This window comes from Chiloscyllium plagiosum, chromosome 2 (assembly GCF_004010195.1).
Source record: "Chiloscyllium plagiosum isolate BGI_BamShark_2017 chromosome 2, ASM401019v2, whole genome shotgun sequence".
NCBI lineage: Eukaryota > Metazoa > Chordata > Chondrichthyes > Orectolobiformes > Hemiscylliidae > Chiloscyllium > Chiloscyllium plagiosum.
The window spans coordinates 61,727,390-61,753,741 of NC_057711.1; the positions used below are offsets into that span (position 1 = coordinate 61,727,390).

The 26,352-nt window shown below is 40.3% G+C and overlaps 1 protein-coding gene across 5 annotated transcripts in view; it reads right to left on the reverse strand.

Annotated features, from left to right (window-relative positions):
* epb41l4a (erythrocyte membrane protein band 4.1 like 4A) overlaps nt 1-26,352 on the reverse strand; it is a 299,725-nt gene that overhangs the window by 69,081 nt on the left and 204,292 nt on the right. For all 5 annotated transcript variants that reach the window (XM_043710609.1, XM_043710582.1, XM_043710590.1 and 2 more), the window contains exons 11-14: nt 19,571-19,662; nt 12,873-12,956; nt 8,913-9,034; nt 5,513-5,603 (exon numbers count right to left, since the gene is read on the reverse strand). In XM_043710609.1, coding sequence (XP_043566544.1) covers nt 5,513-5,603; nt 8,913-9,034; nt 12,873-12,956; nt 19,571-19,662 — 389 coding nt within the window. The remainder of the gene's footprint in view (nt 1-5,512; nt 5,604-8,912; nt 9,035-12,872; nt 12,957-19,570; nt 19,663-26,352) is intronic.

Consider the following 26,352-nt stretch of genomic DNA (forward strand, 5'->3'; position numbering starts at 1 on the left):
GTAGTGTTAGGTAAGGGGTAAATGTAGGGGTATGGGTGGGTTGCGCTTCGGCGGGTTGGTGTGGACTTGTTGGGCTGAAGGGCCTGTTTCCACACTGTAAGTAATCTAATCTAATTCCCCATAAGGGGTAACAACCTCTCAGTACCTACCCTGTCAAGTCCCCTAAGAATGTTATATGTTTCAATAAGGTCACCTCTCATTCTTCTAAACTCCAATGCATACAGGCCCAAATGATTCAACTTCATAAGAAAATCTCTCCAAACCAGGAACAATGCAAATGGAGCATGTGTAGAACAAGCTGCCAGAGGAAGTTGTGGAGGTGAGTACAATTACAACATTTAAAAGGCGTCTTGGTGAGTATATGAATAGGAAGGGTTTAGAAAGGTATGGGCCAAAAGCTGGCAAACGGGACGAGGTCAGTTTGGGATGTCTGGTCAGCATGAATGAATTTGGACTGAAGGGTCTGTTTCTGTGCCGAATGACTCTATGGCTTTATAACCTTGTGAATATTTGCTGGACTGCCTCCAATGATGGTATATCTTTCCTTATGTAAGATGACCAAAACTACTTGTAGTATTCTAGCTGTGGTCTAATTAGTCACTTGTACAGTTATTGAATGTCTTCCCAATTTTTATATTCCATATTCTTTGAAATAAATGCCAACATTTCATTTGTCTTCCCTATTACCTGCTGAACTTGTGTCCTAGCCTTTTGTGATTTACGCAGGAGGACGACCAAATTCCTCTGTCATGTAGCTTTCAGCGATCTTCCTCTATTTATACTCAGCTCTTCTATTCTTCCTGCCAAAGTGCGTAACCGCACATTTTATTATATACAAATCTGCCAGGTTTTTGCCAATTCACTTAATCTGTCTATATTCCTCCACAAACTCTTTATATCATTTTCATGAAAGCCTTCCCCACCTATTTTTGTGTCATCCATACACTTGGGTATAGTATATTCCCTTTCCTTATCCCACATCTCTATCTGCTGTTAGCTAGCCAATTCTCTATCCATTTCAATATACTACCTCCAACACCATGGACTATAATCTTCTAAGTAGTTTATCAAATGACTTCTGGAATTCAAATATATTACACCCACTGCCTCTTCTATACTATCCTGCCTGTTACTTCCTCAAGATATTCTAGTAATGGCCGTAGGCATGATTTTTCCTTCATGAGGCCATGCTGAATTTGTTTGATCATATTCTGTATTTCTAAATGGGCGGCACGGTGGCCCAGTGGTTAGCACTGCTGCCTCACAGCGCCTGTAGACCCGGGTTCAATTCCCGACTCAGGCGACTGACTGTGTGGAGTTTGCACGTTCTCCCCGTGTCTGCGTGGGTTTCCTCCGGGTGCTCCGGTTTCCTCCCACAGTCCAAAGATGTGCGGGTCAGGTGAATTGGCCATGCTAAATTGCCCGTAGTGTTAGGTTTAAGGGGTAAATGTAGGGGTATGGGTGGGTTGCGCTTCGGCGGGTCGGTGTGGACTTGTTGGGCCGAAGGGCCTGTTTCCACACTGTAAGTAATCTAATCTAATCTAATCTAATCTAAATGCTCTGTTACATCCATTCAAGTAAACACAAACACTTTCCTGAAAACAAACATGAAGCTATACCCTATTAATACCTGTACATTGTCTCCTTCCCTTTTTGAATAAGATGTTACACTGCCAGTTTTCCAGGACTTTTCCAGAATCTAAGGATTCTTGAAACATTACTACCAGTGCAACTACCATCTCAGTAGCTACTTCCTTCAATATCTGGAATGCATCCCCTCAGGTCCTGGGGACTCAGTCTTTAGCCCTATAAGTTTGCTAACACTTTTTCTCTATTGATAGTTATCCTATGTATTTCCACTCCCTGTTTTGCCTTCTAATCACTCAGTAATTTTGGAATGCTATTTGTATCTTCTACTGCGAAAACTGTTGCAAAGTATTTATTCAGATTCTCTGCCATTTCAGGGTGCCCCACTATTGTTTCCCCAGACCTACTCTCTTACAGACCTATATTCACTTTAATCTCTGTCTTCTTTTTAATGTATTTAAAGAACCTCTTCCTGACTTTTTTGCTATTACCCATAAACTTGGCCTCAAAATTTGCCTTTTCCCTCTTTATTATTTTTTGGTCACGGTTTATTTATTTAAAAAAAAAGCTTCTCCAATCCTTTGTCTTACCACTAATCTTTCGTACAGTGTATTTCTTTCCCCTTCAGTCCTTAACTTCCTTAGTTAACCATGTTTAGCTTATCTCCTTCTTAGAAACCTTCTCTCTCACTGGAATATATCTTTGTTGTGAGCCGCAAACTATTTTCTTAAATGTCTGCCATTGTTCTTCAAATGGTTTTGCTGCTAAACTCTTTTCCCATTTTACTCCTTCTAGCCCAGCCTTTATTATCTAGTAATTCCCCTTATTTAATTTTATTTTAGTACAGTTGTTTCTGACTCAGATTTCTCCCCCTCAAATTGAATGCTAACTTCTACCATATTATGGTCACTATTGTCTGGGGATCTTTTACTCTGAGCTAATTTATTAAACCTGCCTTATTTCACACTGCCAAATCTAAAATAGCCTGCTCCTTGGTTGGATCCATAGTCTATTGTTCGAGGAAACTGTCCTGAATACATGCTATTAATTCTTCCACAAACCAATCCGACTTTTTGAATCTGCATGAAGATTAAAGTCACCTATGATTAATGCAATGCCTTTTTTACATAATTGCATCATTTCCTGATTTATTCTCTGTCCCACAGAATAGCTCCTCTAAGAGGGCTTATAGAATGCTCCTGCCAATGTCTTCTAGCCCTTGTTACTTCTTAACTCCGCCCATATGGATTCCACATCTTCTGAACTAAGATCATCTCTTGCTATTGTACCTATTGCATCCTGTACTAACAAAGCCACCCCACCACCCTTTGCCAGAGCTTTTGAAAAGTCATATACCCCTGAATGTTTAATTCCAGGCTTTGATCTCCTTGCCACCATGTCTCTGTAATGGCTGTAAGATCGTAACATTCGCCTCTATTTGTACCATTAATTTATGTTCTTCTAAACAACACATACTTCCAAGGAAATAGCCATTAATGTTGCCAGTTTTGTCATTTTCCAAGCCCTTGACCCCATGTACTGCTTTTTTTCTATATTTCAATCACTGTCATTTCTTGTCTCAACCTGGCTATGGTTATCCAAAGCCGCCCATTAATTCTGTCATATTCTATTGCTTTGTAAACTTATATTTCCACTTTTCCAAAACCTCCACCCCCCCCCTCCCCCAATTAGTTTGAAACGTCTCCACAGCCCTAGTTATTTGACTCACTAGCACACTGGTCCCACCATGGTTTAAACAAAGCCCATCCTACCAGTGTAGCATCCGTCAACCCAGTACTGACAAAGTCATATTAGACTCAAAACATTATCTTTGTTTTTCTCTGCACAGTTGCTGCCAGAACCGCTGAGCTTCTCCAGCAATTTCTGTTTCTCTGCTGGCAGTACCCCATGAACTGAACCTCATTCCAGCCACAACTATCTTTGAAGCGTGCCTTTAACTCCCTGATTTTATTGACCCTACACAACCTTGCCTATAGCTCAGGGTGCAATCCAGAGATTATTACCTTGGAGGCTCTGCTTTCTAATTTGGCTCCTAACTGTTCAAATTCTTTCAGCAGAACCCCTTTTCTAGTCCTATCAATGTTGTTGTTACCTCCTCCCTCTCCAGGTTCTTCTCCAGCCCTGAGATGTTCTTAATACTGACACCAGGTAGGCAGCACACCCTTTGGGACTTCCACTGTCATTTGCACAGAACTGTATCTATTACCCTATTTCTACTGTCCCCTACCCCAACTTTATTTCTATTTCCTTCAGCTACTTGAATGACATGCTGTACCAAGGTACCATTGTCAGTTTACTCATTCTACCTGCAGTCCTTGTTCTCCCCTGCACAGCTTGCACAGACCTTGTAACTGTTAGACAATTGCAGGAGCTGAGGCTCCTTAGATGCATCTCCCTGGGTCTCCACAGCTGCCTCATCTGTAGTCACACCCTCTTCTCCCTGATCAACTTTGAACTCCTCAGTCTGAGGGGTATAATTGCACACTGGAGCTAAGTGTCCTGGTAATGGCAGGTCTATAACTCAGACTTCAGCTCCTCATCTTGGATCCAAAGTTCCTTGAGCAGCAACACTTACTACAGATTTGCTCTGAATCACCCTCATCTCCAGCAGCTTCCACATGCTACAGCAACAACACATCACCGGCCTGCATCACCTTGAATAAGTTCATTATTCTAGATTCCATGCTCTTTATACTCTACCATAATGCTATCTCTTAACTTTTAAAATAGACCAATATCAATCTTATACTTAACTAGCTATTTTAAAAGAGAAAAGAATAACATTGGAGACCTAAGCACAAACAAAAGACTTCATTTTTACTTTAAAAAGTAAAAATATTCACCAGTTCTACTAATCAATCAGCTTTTTTTCTTGCACTCGTATCATGGTACAGTATGTGATGTCAGTCCACTGCTGGTCTCACTGCAGGATGGCTTTTTGATCCCCACTTTAATCTTTTCCCACTCACCTCTCATTCTGGAATGTTTACTTTCTGCAGTAAAATTTAGTTAAAACACCTTCCACCCCCTTTGTGTAGAATTGTCACTTGAACCAAAATTCTTTGTCACTCACTCGGCCATCTAGTTTTGCTTCTTCCCTCCTGACTTTGATTGTCTCTTTCTACATTTCCTTGGACTACTCCTTTTGGAATTAAAACTATTTCTTTCTGCTGACTGTCATTCTGAACTCATACCAAAGGGCCCCATCTATTGGTCAGTGTAGGAACTTAGTAACTCCCTGCACTGACTAAGTTAGAACACTAGATGGAGACTATTCAATCCTAAAATATAGTTGAGAATATTTTTGTAAATTATTTTAAACACTATTATAGAGGGATCAGGATGTACTGTATTATATTTATTTAATAGTTACTGATGCACTTTCTTTTGCAGTTATTTCAGTTAGGAATACACAGTGACTGCAATGTTTTTCTTTCTAGGGTAGAAATTGTTCGAATGAACCTAATGCTGACTTTAATGCTGACTTTAACATTGATTTCTATGAGAACTTATGATTCATTTAAAATCGTTTCATTTTCTGGCTTTTTGAGGAATGCAACCACAACTTATGTGAGTAATTTGTACAGTATATAGACAGACTTGCACTTGGAAAATTTGAATATTTCTATGTTTATCCACTCAAACATTGGAGCTATGAGTAACACCCTTCAAGCTGGTACAGCTTTATATTATTTACACGTGATAAACCCATGAAGAAACCTGAAAAAAAGGAATACAACATTTGAGAAATGCCAATGCTAAATTGAAAAGCAAGTAAAGAAAATTTGAATTTAGAATTTCAATCTGAATCTGAATTTTGGATACAGATTTTTTAGAATTGTAGTTATGAAATAAGAGCTTTGTACAGATTTACCCAATAATCTTGAGTATAAGACAGGTTTACCTTTTCATTGGTGAAGGTGCAATAACTTTGGTGGTGCCATCATATTCCGTACGGTCTGTTTTGATATGACTAGGACTAACACTGTTTGGACCTGTGGTAACAATATCACATATCAAGATTTATACAAGTGCTAAATGATTAACTATTTAATAAACAGATAAAATGGTTAATCATGAAATTACTTAATGATCAACTCATTTCAGATCAATTGATTTGTTCTGCAAAGTAACCTATCCTTTAGAGGAATAAAATAGATCAGAAAACAAAAATGAATTGAGACATAATTGTTTACTAGTTTCCTTTAAGTGAGTTCAAACCTTTATCTCATGGGAAAAGTAAGCATAAATCTCTGCCTACGCTATTTCCCACTGGTTCCTTATAAATTTTGAAAGCTGCAATCAAGACACTGCACTGTAAAAACTAAATGGTACAGCTATGACTTAAACCTAGGGAAGATAGAACTAATAATTTTGTTCTTCATCTCTAAAAACATTCAAATAAAGAATACCTATCAGATTAGTTCTCTTCTGTGATATTTCCAATAATCATGTGGGAATTAAATAGGAACATGGCACTTAGAAGTAGGTTTAGACCATTTGACCCTTCAAGTCGTTTTTGCATTTAATAAAGTCATAGCTGATCTGAATGTGATAATAACTCCACGTCACTGCCCCTTCCCCTACCCCATAACCCCTAAACCCCCTTGCCTTTCTAAAGTCTATCTAATTCAGCTCTTGAATCCACCAGCATCCACTGCTTTATGGAGAAGAGATTCCACAGATCCTCACAGATCCTCATTTCTGACTTAAAAGAGAGAACTCTCATTTTTAAGCAATGCTGTTTTATACAATATGTTTATTGGTCATCAACAAAGGTGGAAGCAAGTTATAGTAAATTTTACATGACCATAGCAAGCCATTAGTACATGTACAATGCATTTCTCTAAATATTCCTTTCCTCATGAAAATAGCAAAAAAATGCACAATACTTGTTATCTGGTCAACATATAAATAATCAACAAAGAAAATTATCATTAACAAAATTGTGACAAATCTAGTATGAAACAATATGAACTCATTCATTTTGACACAAAGAATAGAAAAGCAACATATTATTCAACTGGAGAGGGACTGTATAACTCTGGGAGACAGAGGCTTCTAGGTATCCTGGTACCTGAATTATATAAAGGTTGTTTCAGCAAGTCATTAAGGAAGCAAATTGAATGTTGTTTATTAGAAAGGAAGGGAATATATCAGTAAGAATTATTTGCTTTGGATGTATAGGGGAAGGATGAGACCACATCTTAAGTTTTATGTATAGTTTGCATTTTTTTATTTAAGAAAGGATATAATAGCATTGTATGCAGTAAAAAGAAAATTCACTTGATTCATTACAGGAGGAAAGGTTGGATAGATTGGGCCGATATTCATTGGAGTTTAGAAGAACTAGAAGTGATCTATTGAAGTATACACGATCCTTAAGGACAGAGTGAATGGTTAAAGCATGTTACCCCTTAGGAGAGATACTAGAACTAAAGGCACAGTTTAAAATTAAGGAGTCTCCCAGTGAGATGAAACTGAGGATAATTATTTTTCCTCTTTGAGAGTCATTGGTCTGTGGACTTTTCTTCACAGAGCAGTAAAGGCAGGGTCATTGAATATTTTTAAGGTTCACTTAAATAGATTTCTGATTGACAACAGAGTCATTGAGTATAAGGGTAGATAGACAAGAGTTGAGGCCACAGACGGATCTGTCATGATCTTCTCAAATGCTGGTCAGACTTTCACAGCCAACTGGCTGATAATACAGCCAGATTCAAGTAGTGGCATTTATGCCCTCTCCAGAATGATCAAAGATATAATACTGTAGCTTTGAATCAGAAAATTGCATGCACAGTTGTCACATGATCAACATTGTAAACCAACATAAGGGATTCCTGAACAGCTGTTGTCTGTCACACCTTCGATACATTTTTCGAGAGGCATTAGCAATTATCTTAATTATTAAAAGAGCAAACCTTTGACAAAACAACAGGGTGAAAATGCTCATGCACATCAATGCAAGAAAACAAAATAGGGCACAGGATTAATTCCAACCATTTTAAAGAAATGTCACAGCTACACCACCTGGGGGAAGCAAACAAATGCACTATTTAACCCCAGATAAATTTTTAAACTTATATATCACTGCTTATGCCCGAAACATCGATTCTCCTGTTCCCTGGATGCTGCCTGACCTGCTGCGCTTTTCCAGCAACACATTTCCAGCTCTGATCTCCAGCATCTGCAGATCTCACTTTCTCCCCATAATTATTAGATATAAGACAAGGGGATTAGAGAAAAATTGTCTTCAACCAGATTGTCTTCAATCTTAAATGTACTGTCTGGGACGGTAGTAGAGGTGAGTAACCTCATCACCTTTAAAAAGTACTTGGTTGAGCAGTTAAAATATCATCATGTTCAAGGCTATGGGCCTAGTGCTTGGCAGTGGGACTGGTGGAAATTTAGTGTAGCTCTGGCATGACAGAATTGATGACAGTATGAGTCTATCATTCTATCACCAATGTGTGGGTTCCTGTTAGTGTTACATTATCTGTCATGCACAGATTCCTTTTTATCATGCATCATAGATCATCCAATAGCTTTGCACCCCAGCAGTACAGGGACTTGCCGTCATGATTTTATATGCATTAACTTTTTAAGACTTGAAATTGAAGGAGGCACACAAACAAATTGCTAACATATATTCCCAGAATGTAAATTTCTATACTGGAAGCAAAAAAGATGAGGATTTACTTCAATCTTTTTCAGTAAAAGCACAAAAGAGAGACTATTACATTGTCGCAGTGTAACTTCTCAAATATTTTATACATAACCTACAGTACAATGCAATATTTTCCAAAGCTGTATAATCATTCAGAAATTAAGCCCAACAGTCCACCTATAATGGGAGAAAGTCAGGGCTGCAGATGCTGGGGATCAGAGTCGAGAGTGTGGTGCTGAAAAAGCACAGTAGGTTAGGCAGCATCTGAGGAGCAGGAGAATCATCATTTCGGGCATAAGCCCTTCATCAGGAATGAGGCTTGTGGGCCAGGGAGCTGAGAGATGCACCCCGGCCCACAAGCCTCATTCCTGATGAAGGCCTTCTGCCGAAATGTCGATTCTCCTGCTCCTCGGATGCTGCCTGACCTGCTGTGCATTTCTAGCACCACACTCTTCAGTCCACCTACAATGGTTTGAACAATATATTTTGGCCACCTCTAAATGTGGCCAGACAAAATAGTGGGAAAAAACCCCCTTTATGTATTCACAGTATGCTGAAACTAAACATCACAACCAATTCTGATGACCAGTGAATAAGTGTTGAAATGTAGTCACTAGAACATGACTAACTCACCTACCTGACTGCTGAGGATGAATTGTCCGTTTAGGGTACGTTTTACTGCGAGTTCTTTTCACATTCTGATCTGGCCGTGGAAGCTCAATGGATTGGTCTCGGTTTAGTTGAAATGCAGTCTTACCACTGCTCAGAAATAATTTATTAAAGTTTATTACTTTAAATATATATAGATTGTATGCATAACTATACTCATAGAAATTTGCTGTATATAAATTAATTAAATTAATAAACTGCTTATATCACCGAAGTTAGAATGGTCCCAAACATGATTGAAGGGATTCACTGTACTGTAGGGATTCAATGACTCTATAACAAGTGGTTAGGATTGTACCTGTGAAATGAATCAACTACCTTGGTTCTAGATGTGAAGACCAACTCCTTACTAAACAAAATCATAGTTTGCAGTTACTAACTGGAATAACACTAAAATGACACATCATGTATCAAATAATGGACTTGGATGTAAGTGTGCATGCCTGTAGATAAGCACTGAGAGAGTTCTCAGTTGGAAAGATCTGTCAAATTGGATGACCGCAGCACTCAATCTCAAAATCATATTCTGCAGCACTGCAAAAACAAATCTCATTCAAATTAAATCACATCCTTCAATAAGAACACAGTGTAAGCTTGTCAGATTTAAATTTATGTAAAAAATTTCTCCACAACCTTAAATTAATAAGCAATGTCATTATCAAGATTCACATTTTCACCACGTGTTTAACACATGAAAGATCCTTCAAATAACATGAAAGATAACAAAAGCAATGTGCCCTTTTCCAACAAGAAATTGTGGACGGCACGCTGGCACAGTGGTTAGCACTGCTGCCTCACAGCGCCAGAGACCCGGGTTCAATTCCCGCCTCAGGCGACTGACTGTGTGGAGTTTGCACGTTCTCCCCCCGTGTCTGCGTGGGTTTCCTCCGGGTGCTCCGGTTTCCTCCCACAGTCCAAAGATGTGCAGGTCAGGTGAATTGGCCATGCTAAATTGCCCATAGTGTTAGGTAAGGGGTAGATGTAGGGGTATGGGTGGGTTATGCTTCGGCGGGTCGGTGTGGACTTGTTGGGCCGAAGGGCCTGTTTCCACACTGTAATGTAATATAAATCTAAATGTAATATAAATCTAACCAAGTCTAGTTCCTTAACTAGTCTGGGGAAATAACTACACAAATACTCTGCATCCTTATTAATAAGAAATGAAAACAACAAATCACGCAATCATTTGCCCTTCTGTGAACCTTCCTCAACATGAGGGTGGTATGGTGGCTCAGTGGTTAACACTGCTGCCTCACAGCGCCTGAGAACCTGGTTCAATTCCAGCCTTGGGCAACTGTCTGTGTGAAGTTTGCACATTCTCCCTGTGTCTGCTTGGGTTTCCTCTGGGTACCCTGTTTTCCTCCCACAGTCCAAAGGTGTGCAGGCCAGATGAATTGGCCATGCTAAGTTGCCCATAGTGTTAGGTGCATTAGTCAGAGGGAAATGGGTCTGGGTGGGTTACTCTCCGGAGGGTCGGTTTGGGCTGAAGGGCCTGTTTCCACACTGTAGGGAATCTAATCTAAAAAAACACATCCTGGGAGGAGAAAATTGTGTCCTTAGTCTCCAAATTCCCAGTAAGGTGCTGAGAATATCAGGTTGTGAACAGTTAGATTTTAAACTGTCCATTTACTTCGAAGACAGGATATGGTCAGGATCAAAAGAATATCCAATCAGCATATATCCACAAAAAAAAGTCCACAAGTGATTCACATCCTCATGGAGGTGCGTTTTGTGGGGGACAAGATTCACCATAAATCCCTGATAACTCAGAGAGACATGCCGTCTGTCAGGATCTGGGAGAGACAGCAGCTAAAGGCCAAAAGTCTTTAAGAATTCCATGCAGGAATATGGTTAAGAACACATGTTCAAATCGGAAAGATCAAGTTTGTGAGGATAAAAAAATTAAGACGGGAGGATTAAGACAGGAGAAATACCAGGTACAAAAAACCTGATTATGAAGGACAGTTCGGATACTTCTAGGAAAGGGAAAGAACAAAGGCAATCCCTTAGGAGCTAGTAATCATTTTTGGATTGTTTCTGGGAATATTGAATACTTAATTAAAGGAGAGTGTTCCAGATTTCTGTGGAGTAGGCTTTTTGACTGTATTAAAAATAAAAGAAATTCAGTTTATAGTTTAAAGCATGAGCTGTCTACCAAAACCACTCAATTGTGTTTTCAGTTTGTATGAGAGTAAGAATTTTAAAATATAAAATATTTTGGGGTCACAAATGGAAATAGCTGGAAAAACTCAGGAAGTCTGACAGCATCAGGGAAGGGGATGGCCGAGTGGTATAGTCACTGGACTGTTAATCCAGAGACCCAGGAAATGTCCTGGGGACCTGGGTTCAAATCGTGCCATGGCAAATGGTAGAATTTGAATTCAATAAAAATCTGGAATTTAATAATAATCATGATTGTTGAGGAAAAACCCATCTGGTTTACTGATTTCCTTCAGGAGAAGAAATGTCACCTGGTATGTGACTTCATACACACAGCAATGCGATTGACTCTTAGCTGCCCTCAGGACAATTAGGGATGGGCAATAAATGGATTCAGAACAGAATGTGTTTCTGATCTAAGCACCTGCAATTTTCTGGTTTTATGTTTAATAAATATTTTTAGGTTTTCCTTTCAGCTATTATTTGAACTGGCATTTTTTTTAAAGTCATCACTCCCTATTGGAGATTCCAACATGACAAAGAAGTCCAAAAATATTAGGGCCCTTGAGGTGAAGGAACCCCAAGGGAACAATGACCATAAAATGACAGAATTCACCTTGCAGTTTGAGAGGTGGAAGCTGAATTCAGACATAACGGCCCCGTGTCTGAGGAAAAATGTGTTGACATTGGAGGGGTTTAAAAGGAGATTTATAAGAATGATTCTGAGGATGAAGGCTTGTCATATTAGGAACAATTTGAGAACTCTGGGTCTGTACTCAATGGCGTTTAGAAAGATGAGGGGAATGTCATTGAAACTTACAGACTACTGAGAGATCTAGATAAAGTGGATATGGAGAAGATGTTTCCACTAACAGGAGAGACTAGAACCCAAGGGCACAGCTTCAGAGTGAAGGGATAACCCAATAGAACTGAAATGTGCAGGAATTTCTGCAGCTACAGGGTGGTGAATCTGTGGGTTCATTGCCGCAGAGGGCTGTGGAGACCAAGTTGTTGAGTGTGTATAAGTTCGAGATAGATAGACAGATTAGTAAGGGGATAAAGGGTTATGGAGAAAAAGCAGGAGAATGAGGTTGAGAAATGTTATCAGCCATGATTCAACAATGGAGCAGATTTGATGGGCCAAATGGTCTTAATTTGATCCTATATCTTATCGTCATTTGTCATAGTGTAGTTAAAAATTTAGCTGCTAATGGAGAAATAATATCTATTAATTACAAATAATATGAACCAAGAGCACACAATCAATGTGACGTGATACAAAAGGGAAATGTTTTTTTTAATTTATTTGAGTGTTGACTTTGTCCAAAGCCTCTGTGGATTTATTGCACTCAATAAAGGTCAATTTCATGAAAGATGTTGTTAAATTTAGCTTGGTTAATAAAGTATTGTGAAACTGTAACTTATCTAAAATGGATTCAGAGAGATCAGCTATTTATTAGACAGAACATGACTAAAAAGGAAGATGTTTTATATGATTATTTGAATCAGTATTAATCAAAATGAACTGATCCAATCATTAATGAAAAAGAATAGGTCTACAGTTAACGGTTTCCCAGTTTGAATGAGAAACCCAATAATTATTGCATGGTTGTTAAGCAAAAATACCACAATGCTTCCACTGTGCAAATTTATTCAAGGTTTAGTTACTTTTCCTCTTTTAAAAAACAAAGATTACTTCAGAAGAAGAATTGCTCTGTACAATTTTCTTCCCTTAAGCCAAAGCAATTGTTTAGAGAAATCTGATTACCTGTATCGATGTCTGTACCCGAGAGATCCCAGCTTGCTAAGTTTTCGAGACATAGAATTTGAATACTCATCGGATTCGGGTAATCTGATTAAATAAAATGAAATGATTTTACTTAGAGAGATATAATTGATAAATTATACTTCCCCTGCGGTGAAAAATGAACATAATACTTAATAAGGTGCAGTTTTACAATATCTATTTTTCATATGAGGAAGGAGACAAAACAAGGACAGTATCAAGCTCAGCTATTGAACGACCCAGAAATTCAATAATCAGTGCCTTATTACTTGGACAGACGGCCCCAAGCCTATATAGTTGCATTCCAGAATATATAATGGCCTCAGCAGAAAAAGAACAATGAGAGAAAAAATATTGAAGAGCCAAAAGACTGAAATAAATTTAAAAATGAATAAGCGGTATCTCTCATTGCAATTTCCATCTTGGTGCAGAGCTTGATTGAATATCTGCAGCATTCCCTTTCGGGACTGAGTTTGAAGGTTGGGGTTGGGGTGTTGTGGATGCAGGATAATTCTTGTGACAGGGTGGGAAGGTACAGGGCTTAGCTCAGACCATTTTCCACCTCGCTCCAATTCCAATTAAGTCCAGAATAGGAAGGGTAATGGAAAGCCTTCCTGCTGGAGGCCAATTGCAAACCTCGAAAGTGGGTGTATGGGTGAAGGAACAACTTTTGCTCGTGACTGATCCACCCACACTGTGAACCCCACTCTACCTCACCTCCCCATCTCCAGAGTATCCATCACTGAATGCTTGAACAGAGCCCAGTTCAATACCGGTAATGGCCACTGCTCCTGCTGACACTGCAGAGCTGCTCTTCTCTGATTAGTGTGTTGTTCCTGGGGGCAGGATTTCTGATGAAATTAAGCTTTAATGCAGTAGAAGGCCTGACACTATCCAGGTAAATGAAGTAGTATTGAGTTTCCTATGGAAAGGTGACACAGACATCCTCCATGCTCTCTAACTGGAGAGTGAAATCCATTGCTGAAAATGTGTTGCTGGAACAGCGCAGCAGGTCAGGCAGCATCCAGGGAACAGGAGAATCGACGTTTTGGGCATAAGCCCTTCTTCAGGAAGCCCTTCCTGAAGAAGGGCTTATGCCCGAAACGTCGATTCTCCTGTTCCCTGGATGCTGCCTGACCTGCTGCGCTGTTCCAGCAACACATTTTCAGCTCTGATCTCCAGCATCTGCAGACCTCACTTTCTCCTCAGTGAAATCCATTGTTATCACCGCTAAGTTCTGCTCATTGGCTGCAAAACCAGGCTCCATAGTATCCGGAGTGTTAGTGCTATGAGTTCTGTTTTGATCCAAAATTGGAGAGATCACATGCACCTAATCTGGCATGGTACATGTGAATGACATTCAGTGAAATTCAGGCATTAGCGACATGGTATGGACAAACTACTCAGTGATAGATACAAAAATCAACTAATCGAACATATATATTTCACTCGTATCTATCCAGTAGATGCTTCTGAGTTGAGAGTATATGCTGGAAAAGCACAACCAATCAGGAAGCATCTGAGGAGCAAGAGAATAAACACTTTGGGCATAAGCCATTCATCAGGAATAAGGCTTGTGGCCCAAGGGGACTGAGAGATAAATAGGGGGGTGGTGGTGGTGCTGGGGGGCAGGTAGCTGAGAGTGCTATAGGTCGATGAAACTGGAGGTGAAGTGATAGGTCAAAGAGGAGGTAGAAACGGAGGTGGAAAGGAAAATGGACAGGTGGATCATTTCAAGAGGGCAATGCTGAGTTGGAAGGTTGGATCTGGGATAGGTGAGGGGAGGGGAAATGAAGAAACTGGTGAAATCCACATTGATCCCATGTGATTGGAGGGTCCAAAGGTGAACAATGAGGCATTCTTCCTCCAGGGAAGGGTTTGGCAATGGAGGATGCCCAGGACCAGCATGTCCTTGGTGGAGTGGGAGGGGGAGTTGAAGTGTTTGGCCACGGGGCGGTGGGATTGCTTCATGCGTGTGTCCCAGACATGTTCTCTGAAGCGCTCTGCAAGTAGGTGTCCTGTCTCCCCAATGTAGGGGAGACTGCATCAGGAGCAACTGATAATAGTAAATGACGTTTGTGGAAGTGCAGGTAAAATTCTGATGGATGTGGAAGGCTCCTTTGGGGCCGTGGACGAAGGTGAGGGGGGAGGTGTGGGCTCAAGTTTTGCAATTTTTGCTGTGGCAGGTGAAGATGCCGGGAGTGGAGAGTGTGTTGGTGGGGGCGTGGACCTGACAAGAGAGTCATTGATGGAATGATCTTTATGGAACGCAGATAGGGGTGCGGAGGGAAATATATCCCTGGTGGTGGAGTCGGTTTGTAGGTGGCAGAAATGGCAGAGGTTGATATGATGTATCTGGAGGTTGATGGGGTGGAAGGTGAGGACCAGGAGGGTTCTGTCCTTGTTACGGTTGGAGGGATGGGGTTCTAGTGCAGAGGTACAGGAAGTGGTTGGGATGCGCTGGAGGGCATTATCGATCATGTGGGAGAGGAAATTGCGGTCTTTGAAGGAGGCCATCGGGATGCACTGTGGTGGAATTGGTCCTCCTGGGAGCAGATGCGGTGGAGGCATTGTGAGTAAGGGATAGCATTTTTACAGGAGGCAGGGTGGGAAGAGGTGTAATCCAGGTAACTGTGGGAGTCGGTGGGTTTGTGATAGATATCCGTGTTAGGTCAGTCATCGTTAACTGAAGATGGAGAGGTCCAGGAGGGGAGGTGGGGTATCCGAGATGGTCCAGGTGAACTAAAGGTCGGGGTGGAGCGAGTTAGTGAAGTTGATGAACTGTTCAACGTCCTCGTGGGAGCACGAGGTGGCGGCGATACAGTCATCAGGAAGGAAAGGGTGGGGAATGATGCTGGTGTAGCTGAAGAAGGTTGTCTGTTCCACAAACTTGATGAAGGGACAGGCATAGTTGGGGCCCATGCAGGTACCTGTGGCTACCCCTTTGATCTGGAGGAAGTGGGAGGATTCAAAGGAGAAATTATGGAGGGTGAGGACCAGTTCAGCCAAATGAATGAGATTGTCAGTGGAAAGGTACTCTTGGGGATGAAGGAGAGAAAGAAATGGAGGGTTTGGAGGCCTTTGTCATGGCGGATAGGTGTACATAGGGATTGGATATCCATGGTGAAGATGAGGTATTGGGGCCGGGGAAACGAAAAATATTGGAGGATGTGGAGGGTGTGGGTAGTATCCCGAATGTAGGTGGGGAGTTCCTGGACTGGGGGGGATAGGATGGTGTTGAGGTGAGTGCGGTGGGGCAAGAGCAGGCCGAGACAATGGGCCGGCCGGGGTAGTAAGGTTTGTGAATTTTGGGTAGGAGGTAGAACCGAACAATGCGGGGTTCCCGAACTATGAGGTGGAGGCTGTGGGTGGGAGATCCCCTGAGGTGTCAAGGTTGTGTATGGTCTGAGAGATTATGGTTTGGTGATTGGAGGTGAGGTTGTGGTTTTGGGGGCTGTAGGAGGAGGTGTCTTTGAGTCGGGGCCTGGCTTCAGCACCAAACTATCACTGCACCCACCTTGTCTGCTGGTTTGATGATGAAGTTGGGGTTGAAGACAGATGGAGTGGAGGACTGCATGTTATGATGGTGGGAGGTTGGAGTGGGTGGGGGGGGGGGGTGGGGGGGAACAGGTTGAGGCAGTCAATGTCCCGGCAGCAGTTGGAAATAAGGAGATTGAGGGCAGGAGCAGACCAGCTCAGGGTGTCCAGGTGGATGGGGTGTGTTGGAAGTGGGAGAAGGAGTCCTCGGAAAATGGGCAGGTGTCCTGGTGGAAAACATAATCCCGGAGGCAGAGGTTGCGGAAGATGTATTCGATGTCACAATGCATGTTGAATTCACTGATCCAGGATTGTAGAGGGATGAAGGAGAAGCCTTTGCTTGGCCATGTTTTGCTGCCTACACAATGCTGCCCCCCAATGGCTGATGGACAGATGCTCAGTTTCACACAAAAACAATTCATTAGTTAAGATTTTTATTGTTACAAACAACAAAACGTCAAAATTAGCTAAACATTACTCAGCCAGCAATTACTACACTAACCTGTAAAATATATACTTCACATTAATTTCTTACCACAACAGAAATTCCATACCATGTGTATACATTACACTATACACTCTTCAGAAAAGTAGACTTGTAATAAAATCTCCTCGCAGATTTAACAGGATCTCTTGTCCCTACACTAACAGACTGAATCTTCCAATATCATTTTTAACAAAAACCGTTCAATTGACCTTCTGAGCGTAATGGAATGGACTTCTAGAAGAACAGTTCTCCTTCGATGAGTTTTGTTTCTTTGAAGACAGGATCTATTCTCATCAGCAATTTGCTTGGTGGTTAACCCAAAAATGTATCTGTTTTCCTTGCTTGACAAAGCACCATCGGTTTGAGTCTTCTTTGCTAAAACTCTGCTTGATTGCCTCAGCATGTCCGGGCACAACAAGGTCAGTTTCCTCCTCTTTTGTGTACAGATGTTAGAATTTGAACCTTACTTTAAAACTTTTGACCCAATCTGTTTCCCAAAGACTGACAAGGTCACTTAAGCTTGTCTCTGGGCAGAGTTTGTAGGAAATCACACCCCTACTCGCCCTTCCTCAAACTACTTCATTTTACCTTGAATTGTCAGAAACAGTTATAAACATAGTAAAGTCCAGCATTTGTAGCATCATGCCATGATGACAACAGTCGAGAGTGTGGTGGCCCTCATTCCTGATGAAGGGCTTATGCCCGAAACGTCGATTCTCCCGCTCTTCGGATGCTGCCTGACCTGCGGTGCTTTTCCAGCACCACACTTTCGACTCTGATCTCCAGCATCTGCTGTCCTCACTTTCTCCTTCATGATGACAACAGCCTGATCTTGCAGGACAAGAGATGAGAAGTCTTGATGTTCATCTGAGTTTCTACTACAGCACTCAGCAGTTTCAGTTTCAGTTGCAATGGAATCTGGGGCATTGTCCATTAGCTGTTGCATCATGGGTGGGTCCAAAAGTTCTGTCCTGGTCATCAATTCCACCTTAGAAAGGATGAACTTTAAGCTCTGTGTTAAGTTGCTGCCAAACATCTCTCCTCACTAACAACATAATTTCTGGCAGGCCTACCACCACTGCAACAAACCTTTTATTGTGTACTTTCATCTGCCTTTATCTCTAAACTACCCCAAACTCTTATCTGACTTCCCTGCAGGAGAACACAAACTTGCCCTTTAAAGAACTGGCTTCTGTACTATCTTTGCTCCTGCCCTACCTGCAAGTTAGTCATGCCCTGGGGCTTACTACATCTAGATCCTGCTTTATCACTGTTCTGTAAAGTGCTAGTATCTGAACTGATGGTCGTGACTGCTTCTTCACCATCTCTGTCCTGCTCCTCTTGCATTTCATGCTCCTACACCAGTGTATTCGTATATTTCTCACATCCACCTTTTTTCCAGATAATGTAAGGATATGAAATGCTTTGATTAATCTGCACAATGCATATTCCTATTGGAAAAAAAACTCTACTAAAAGGTTACAGGCTAGTTTCTTTAAAATAGCTAAACTGCCGGTCACTCAGAAAATATTTCCATCTGTCCCTGTTAGCTCAGTTCAAATGTGACTGGCTTAAACCACAAATTACCTCCACCAACACCACCTTTAAAATACTTGAGTTGCAACTCTGTCAAGAGGCTGCCCACCACATGTAAGCACTCCTGACTTCTGAAACTGAAGTTAGATATAAGACTAAAGAAGAATACATAGATTTTCAGGCCCGGGGTTTAAGCGCACTTAAAGCAATAACATCTCTTTTTTAAAAGAGCAAGCTTAATGTATCAAAGAAACACAATAAGTATAAAACACATTTAGCCAGGGGTTAAGGAGTTAGAATTAATTCTTTAGTTGTACTCCTCCAATCTTTGTTTACTTTCCACATATAAGGCATGCATAAATAAAAAGACTGATCCCACTGGATTGTGAATCCAGATGGACAGGTGCGTTATTATTCTAGTTTATAAAAATACTTTAAATGTCCAATTTTGTGTGCCAGATTAGGGTTCTGAGTATTGCCTATACGTGCTGTTGCTCAGTTCAGGACTTTGTTCTATAGCGTCCAAACAGATTTTGCAGGCCGCACATATGCAATTACACCCTATCAATGGGGATACAATGACAGCGACCAGATATTACACTCAGGATCATGTTAAATAGTGCTCCTACTGCACTTCACAAATGGCGTGATATCCTCAGAGAGCTTGAATTTTTATTGAACCAAGATGCACCAAACAATATACTGAGCCCTTTTGCAAGATGTAATCTCCTATTTACCAGTGAATTAAATGATGGAGGAAAGGCAAATAAAGCAGTATTACACTTCCCATATGCCCCTCATGAGACATGTAGATGACTTGGTTAAAATATAAGTGGTGAAACTGCATGTCTAATTGTAGACTTTGCACACAACTGACTACCATAAACTGTATTTTGCTTCTGGAAACTATATAAACCTTGTACTATCAAATTGTGAGTCCTTTCTTAAATTTACACTACAGGTATTGCTTTTAAATTTATTTTAACCTAGATTATAATTTAGGTGCAAATGAACATCTACTAGAGTACCATCACTAATTGCTTCTTATCACAAGTAAAGCTTCTTTTAGTGTTCTGTTTGTTGTTCAGAATTAGTGGTAATGGAATATAATGATACATACCTGAAAAATGTATGATGTTCCACACAACATCGCCATAGATGCTTACAGGCTGCTTTATTGGGTACCTCAAAGAAGTATGATGTTTCAGTACACTACAAAAACAAAGCAAATCATAAGATGAAAACTACTTCACCTTTTTGGTGTTTCATAATTATCATACAAATCCAGAAATGAGAAGAAACACATCTCTATAAAATAAACAAAATGTTCAAACAGAAATGAATGAAAATACTAGATGTTTTCTATTTGATTAATTGGCTAAGCTGGCTATGGAGAGGGAGAGGGGTGGCCAGGCTCTGGAATAGGCTGAGTAAAGCTGGAGGGAAACTTATTAATAGTGGAAGAGGGAGATCACAGAGAAGTGGGTACAGTGTGGTCTTTATTCCCAGAGGAAAAGAGATTCTGCACATTCAGCCAAACTTAATGGCAGGATCAATTTTTTTAAATATATTTCCTACCTGATAGTCAAAGTGACAAGGTAAAAACAATGACTGTAGATGCTGGAAACCAGATTCTGGATTAGTGGTGCTGGAAGAGCACAACAGTTCAGGCAGCATCCGAGGAGCAGTAAAATCGACGTTTCGGGCAAAAGCCCTTCATCAGGAATAAAGGCAGAGAGCCTGAAGCGTGGAGAGATAAGCTTACCTGACCTGGTGCTGGGGGGAGGGGTGGGGCAGGGTGGTATTGTGAAGAGGTTTTGGAGGAACGTGAGGGATAAAGCAGAACACTGTGATCTGAGTCAGACATTGGAAATGAAAGTTGGATGACACAGTGGAAATAAGTTTGTTGGGTCTGGAAAAACATTCCTCTTGTTCACAAACAGTGAAATCTGTCATGGATTCAGAGTCTCTCACAGGTTTTTAGACACCTGGGAATCCTAGTCTCCCTAAGTTGTAAATAAAAATTCAGTAAAAATGGCAACAAGCAGCTACTTTGGTGACTTCCTGAGTGTTTATTAGTCACCCATCCTGACATGAGAGAAAGTGAGGACTGCAGATACTGAAGAGTCAGAGTCAGAAAGTGTGGCACTGGATAAAGCGCAGCAGGTCAGACAGCATCCAAGAAATAGGACAGTGGACGTTTCAAGCATAAGCCCCACATTCCTGATGAAGGGCTTGTGCCAGAAATGTCGACTCTTCAGCTCCTCTGATGCTGCCCGACCTGCTGCGCTTGCCCAGCATCACACTTTTCAGCCCATCCTGACATGTCTGCAATCAACCCAAAATTGGTTGGGGTTGGGTTTAAAAATTGCAAGATGTTACTGTCTCACCAGCTCTAACCTGCTCATTCATGGGTGTTTAAATATCCCCAATCTGTGAGGTGAAATAGATGTTCCCAAGATTGGACAAATGTTGGGAATGTTTACTTAGAATGAAATTGGACCTGAACAGTTCAGTTAAACTTGCTACTTTTTTATTTCTTTACTACAATAAAATGCAGCTGATTATGAACTCTGGACAAGCATAGAACAAAAACAAACTCACAGCTTCAATGCATTTAAGGAAAAAAACTTAAATGTTTAGAATACTTAAAATTCCAACACTCTAACCTTGAGCCAGAAAATTGAATTTTCAAGATAGCAAAGTGAAGTATTATTTTACATCACAGCATGATAGATGAGTGCTGTCGCACTTTGCTGATATCAAATAAAAGAGAATTCTGTACAATCAAGGATTTGCGAGAATGGCTTGTCTGAAAACAAGGCTGCTTCTGGGTAATCATTTGCAGCTCAGTGAAAACTGTGACAGTTCACTGTTCTGGATTGAAAGATACATCCAAGAACTAAAACTAGCTTTCGCCAAGGTCACTCACTCTGACATTCCATGTGTTAAATTAAGTTTATCAGGCATCCAGGGATACAAATGGTATGCATTCATAATTCTTTCAAATAAAATCTTCCCTTGAAGCTCATCATTCTATTAATGTGATTCGGTAAAATCAACATACTCTTTTTCTTCAGATGATAAAGGATCTGCTGTGTATACAATTTTATTTGTCTTGCAATTTTTCCTCCTCAATTTTATTCTGTGAAATTACTGCACTTAATTTTATCTAGTGATCTGTAATGTGTGGTTCTTAGGAATTAAGCAAACAATGATCATATTCTCATAAGCTAGCATTTGATATTTAAACATTATAGCTTCTTGTCTTTTGGGTTCAGTGAATGCTTTGAATAATAAAGGTTTACTGAAATCATAACTCAAACTTGATAATGTGGCAATGCCTGTAGCATTTTCAAGTCGGTTACTGTCAGAACACTGATTAATCATACATATACAATGGCTTCATGGGAACTAAGTCTTAATCTGACTTGTGACATTTTATGAACTTTATCAGAACATTAATTAAAGTTCCTATTTCTGTCTTATCATCCTAATCAATTGGTTGTCATGAAAATCCAAAGTCAAAGGACAATAAAGAGAATTAATGACCCAGGGCATGCACAGATTCTATACCATAAATCAACACTTTTTGGTTAACAGGAGAAACTGTTTTCATTTTAAACTTTTCTCATTCTTAACAGAGGTGTTTTTTAAACTATTTAACATTACTTTTATTGAATGAAGTCTTATGAATTAACAGTGAATAAATATTTTTTCAATCAATAGATTTAATTCTAAGAATTAAAAGAGAACTTATGTAGTACAACTATACCATATATATCTTTAGCTTGCATAATAATTAAAAGCATTTTCAGAATCCTGGGAATATAATAATGTTGGAAAATAGACAATGTTTGCAATACTTATGTGGAAGGCAAGGACTCACATCTTTATGCTCTGAAACCGCTGAACCATTTTTTTAAAATCATGGAATATTGGTGTCACTGACAAGGCCATCATTTATTGCTCAGCCCTAATTTCCCTAGAGAAAATTGTGGGAAGTCACCTCTTGAATTTCCACAGTCCATACAGTGTAGGTAAACCCACAGTGTTGTTAGGAAAAGAAATTTACTCAAAACGTCCTCAGTACTTTTCTTCTCTATTTACCAATCTGCTTCCAGATTCCTTACCCTAACAGCCTAATATGCTTCAAATACACTTCTGTAACTCAATAATTTGTATCTACTCCACTCAAACTGGACAGCCAACATTTCCATACATCTTCCTAGCTAGTCGCAGCTTGCTTAACTTCTTCAGTCTTTTGGGCAGTCACATTCAAGGAGTGTTTTGAAAGATTGATTCAGTCATAATGAACAAGAGAGAATTAAATGAGATATAGTAACATCTGTAGAAATAAAATCTCCAGTCTGGCAAATATCCTAAATGTCAACCATTATTATTTTGGTGCAGGCAACTACTAACATTATTGTAGTGATTGTAATGAGGTCAGCCAGGTGGACCTCACAGAATATGAGATCCCTGATAGGGACTGTTAATCTGGTCCAATCAGGGAGCCCTGGCTGACATCAAACTAGGAGAGTCAGACATCCTGTTCACTCTGAGAGCTAGCTCTGAGGAAGCTGAATCAGTGTCAAGGACTCTCCACTTGTAAATAAAGAATGACTTAGTGATGGGTTACTGGCCTCTGTGGAGTTATTTCTATTATAATTCTCAAAGGATGAAGAAAGAGAATGGTTTGGTCTGATTTTGATCAAATCATATTGATAATATGAAATAAGAACAACTTAGTGATGTGCTTTCAGAGCAATGTCAATGATTTTGTGCACTATAATTTCTGTACATCATGTGACTTAATTAAAAACTTGTGTAATTCCACATGTTCATGTCATAAGGTAGAACACTACGAATAAATGGCTCTAACTGCAATTGCAACTCTATCTGAGAGAAGATATATGGCTTTCATTAGTTATGATAAGCAATGTAGTACAACTATTCTGATCTTCCCACTTCTTTCAATCTGCTAATGTGAGACCTAACAATTCTGAGGAGCATGCTCAAATCCTAGGCCAAAAGTTGGGGAATATTCTGCAAAACCTCTTTTCTCTTAAACTATTCCTTACAACATACCTCTTTTAATAACCTGTCCTAATATGTGTTGCATGGCCTGTTGTTAAAATTTATCTTAATAATTACTCCTATGAAGTATCATTAGATGCTTTATCACATTAAATATGTTATAATAATGCAAATTGTTATTATTGTTGTCATGAGTTAATTCGGTTATTAAATATTGCAGGCAGTAAGGCTTAATTTTTCCACAGACAGAGGCTCTCTGTCTTTGAGAAAATGGCACTGGAAGCCCACATCATGTCCTGCCCCTAAACACAGCCTTCACCATTAACATGAAGTAGGCACAGGAATGAGAGTGGCTTGGGTTTTGCACATTTGTTGTTCATGGAGGCAACTGCACAAGTTGAAGCATAGCTGTCCTCACACAGATCAGAGTTTTTTTTTTAAGTGGAGTATCCAAAACATGATTTCTTTAGAATTGCAAGGAAGTGGTCCGAACATATTGGAGTTCTTTGGAAAATTGGTTATCCCTTTAGAGAGGTATGATACCCTTTTGATATGATCTTCTAGGAGAAAGTGAGGACTGCAGATGCTGGAGATCAGAGCTGAAAATGTGTTGCTGGAAAAGCGCAGCAGGTCAGGCAGCATCCAAGGAGCAGGAGAATCGACGTTTTCAGGATTCCTGAAGAAGGGATCATGCCCGAAACATCGATCCTCCTGCTCCTTGAATGCTACCTGACCTGCTGCGCTTTTCCAGCAACACATTTTCAACCCTTTGGATATGAGCCAAGGACAGCTTTGGGAGAAGTTAGGTGCACTTTTGGAGAGGTCGAGTGACTTTACAGTCACTAAAAGTAGATTTTAATGTCTGTAAGATGTGCAGTAAATGGATTGGAACTATCAAGTTTATTGGAACTGTGAAAAGGAGCTACCAAAGGGAGCTATAAAGTTGCCCTGGCATTTAAGGCATTTTGCACCCTTTAAAAGTTTGAATACAAAAGTGTCTGCAGAGATTAAATAAAAATCGATACTTGCTATTCCATTCAGTTGACATAAGCCTAAAGTACTGCAAGACTAATTTCACAAGTTATCATGATCACAGCAGGGCTCCTGTCAGTTCACAGTCTGATTGATAGCTCCAAGTGCTTAAAAAGTCTTTGAATGGGTACTATGAATGCAAGTACTTATTATTATCAAGGGTTACGGAGAGTTAAATGTCGTGATTAGGATTTTAATCAATGTGATTTTTTTCTAATAGTGGGTTCATCAATAGACACTGAAGATCTTTATTTAATCCTTCCATGGATCCTGATATCCAACCACGGTGGTATTTAGGTGAGTTGACATGGAAATTGTAAAGGCAGAGAGTGAGGAGTGCAATATGTTGGCCTGAATCAGCTTGGAAGCTATAAATGATGGAAGGAAGCCATAAGGTGTTATGGAGGATATGAGAGACCATGTAGGGTTAGGTGAAGTCTTAGGCTGAAGTGCAAAGTATGAGGGACATTGAGTGGGTGGGCTGGCATGAAGTATCATGAGTTGGTATGGTTGTGGCGTTGAGAGTGAGTATGGGGAAGTGAGGGAGTGTGAAGGGTAAAGGCAACCAAGCAGATATTTTGTTTTATTCCTTGTTTTTAAAGTGCCGCAGCACACAGGCCATTTCGACAGCCCACCTGTACATCCAGCAACCCTTGTTGCTGCCTCATGCTCCTTCCAAAGGCTGAAAGCATGATTCTCATAAACACCTCCCCATCCCTTTCTCCGTCACTATTTCGAAGCTGGGTATTGTTATAACTCTGTGGACCTGAGCAAGAATTCAGCCTAAGCTGCCAAGTTAAATGCAGCTGTTTTTATATCATTTTGTCCAGGTGAAAATAAAGAATACATAAAATAAAAGTAGAAAATAGTGATCACACATAGCAAGTCAAATAAAGTATCAAAGGGAAAGGTAGCTGAATGTGTTTGGGCAAAGATCTTCGTCAGTTAGTTTCATCTGAAACAGTACCCTGTTAAGATTCTTAGTGATGTTCTAAATATTTCTGAATTGACACACTTTTGCTGATGGACATAGTATGGTTTCATCATTGAAAAACATTACGTGCATCAGCAGAGAACTGTTGAGTGGTGTGGAGATCTACTGGAGTAGCAGCAGGCCAGCAATGAGGCCAATAGAAACATGCACAACATAGCGAAGTGCTGCATTATGAAAGATTAGACTCAAACATACTTTGACCCAGGAAATTTACTCGCACACTACATATAGATCATAACACACATTTATCGGTGTCAAACTGCTATAAATCATCAGATAGCTAAGATGTGTCTGACAGAAACCTTTATAACTCAAACAGCAACTTGATGTGAAACAGTTGTGCGAGGATGTTAAATGCCAATTATGACATTAGATTAGATTTAGATTACATTCGCTACAGTGTGGAAACATGCCCTTTGGCCCAACAAATCCACACCGACCCTCCGAAGATTAACCCACCCAGACCCATTTCCCTCTGACTAATGCAGCTAACACTATGGGCAATTTAGCATGGCCAATTCACCTAACCTGCACATGTTTGGACTGTGGGAGGAAACCGGAGCACCCAGAGGAAACCCACGCAGACACGGGGAGAATGTGCAAACTCCACACAGACAGTCACCCAAGGCTGGAATTGAACCTGGGACCCTGGTGCTGTGAGGCAGCAGTGCTAACCACTGAGCCACCGTGCCGCCTTTTTTTCTTTTTTTTTGAGAAATGCACACATCCCCGCATGAGTCAGCATGTACTGTATTAGCTCTAGAATTACCACAGTTATCCAAGTAACGTTTGGAGCGATCACAGGAATCATAACTGATTTAATGAGCCATTCGCAG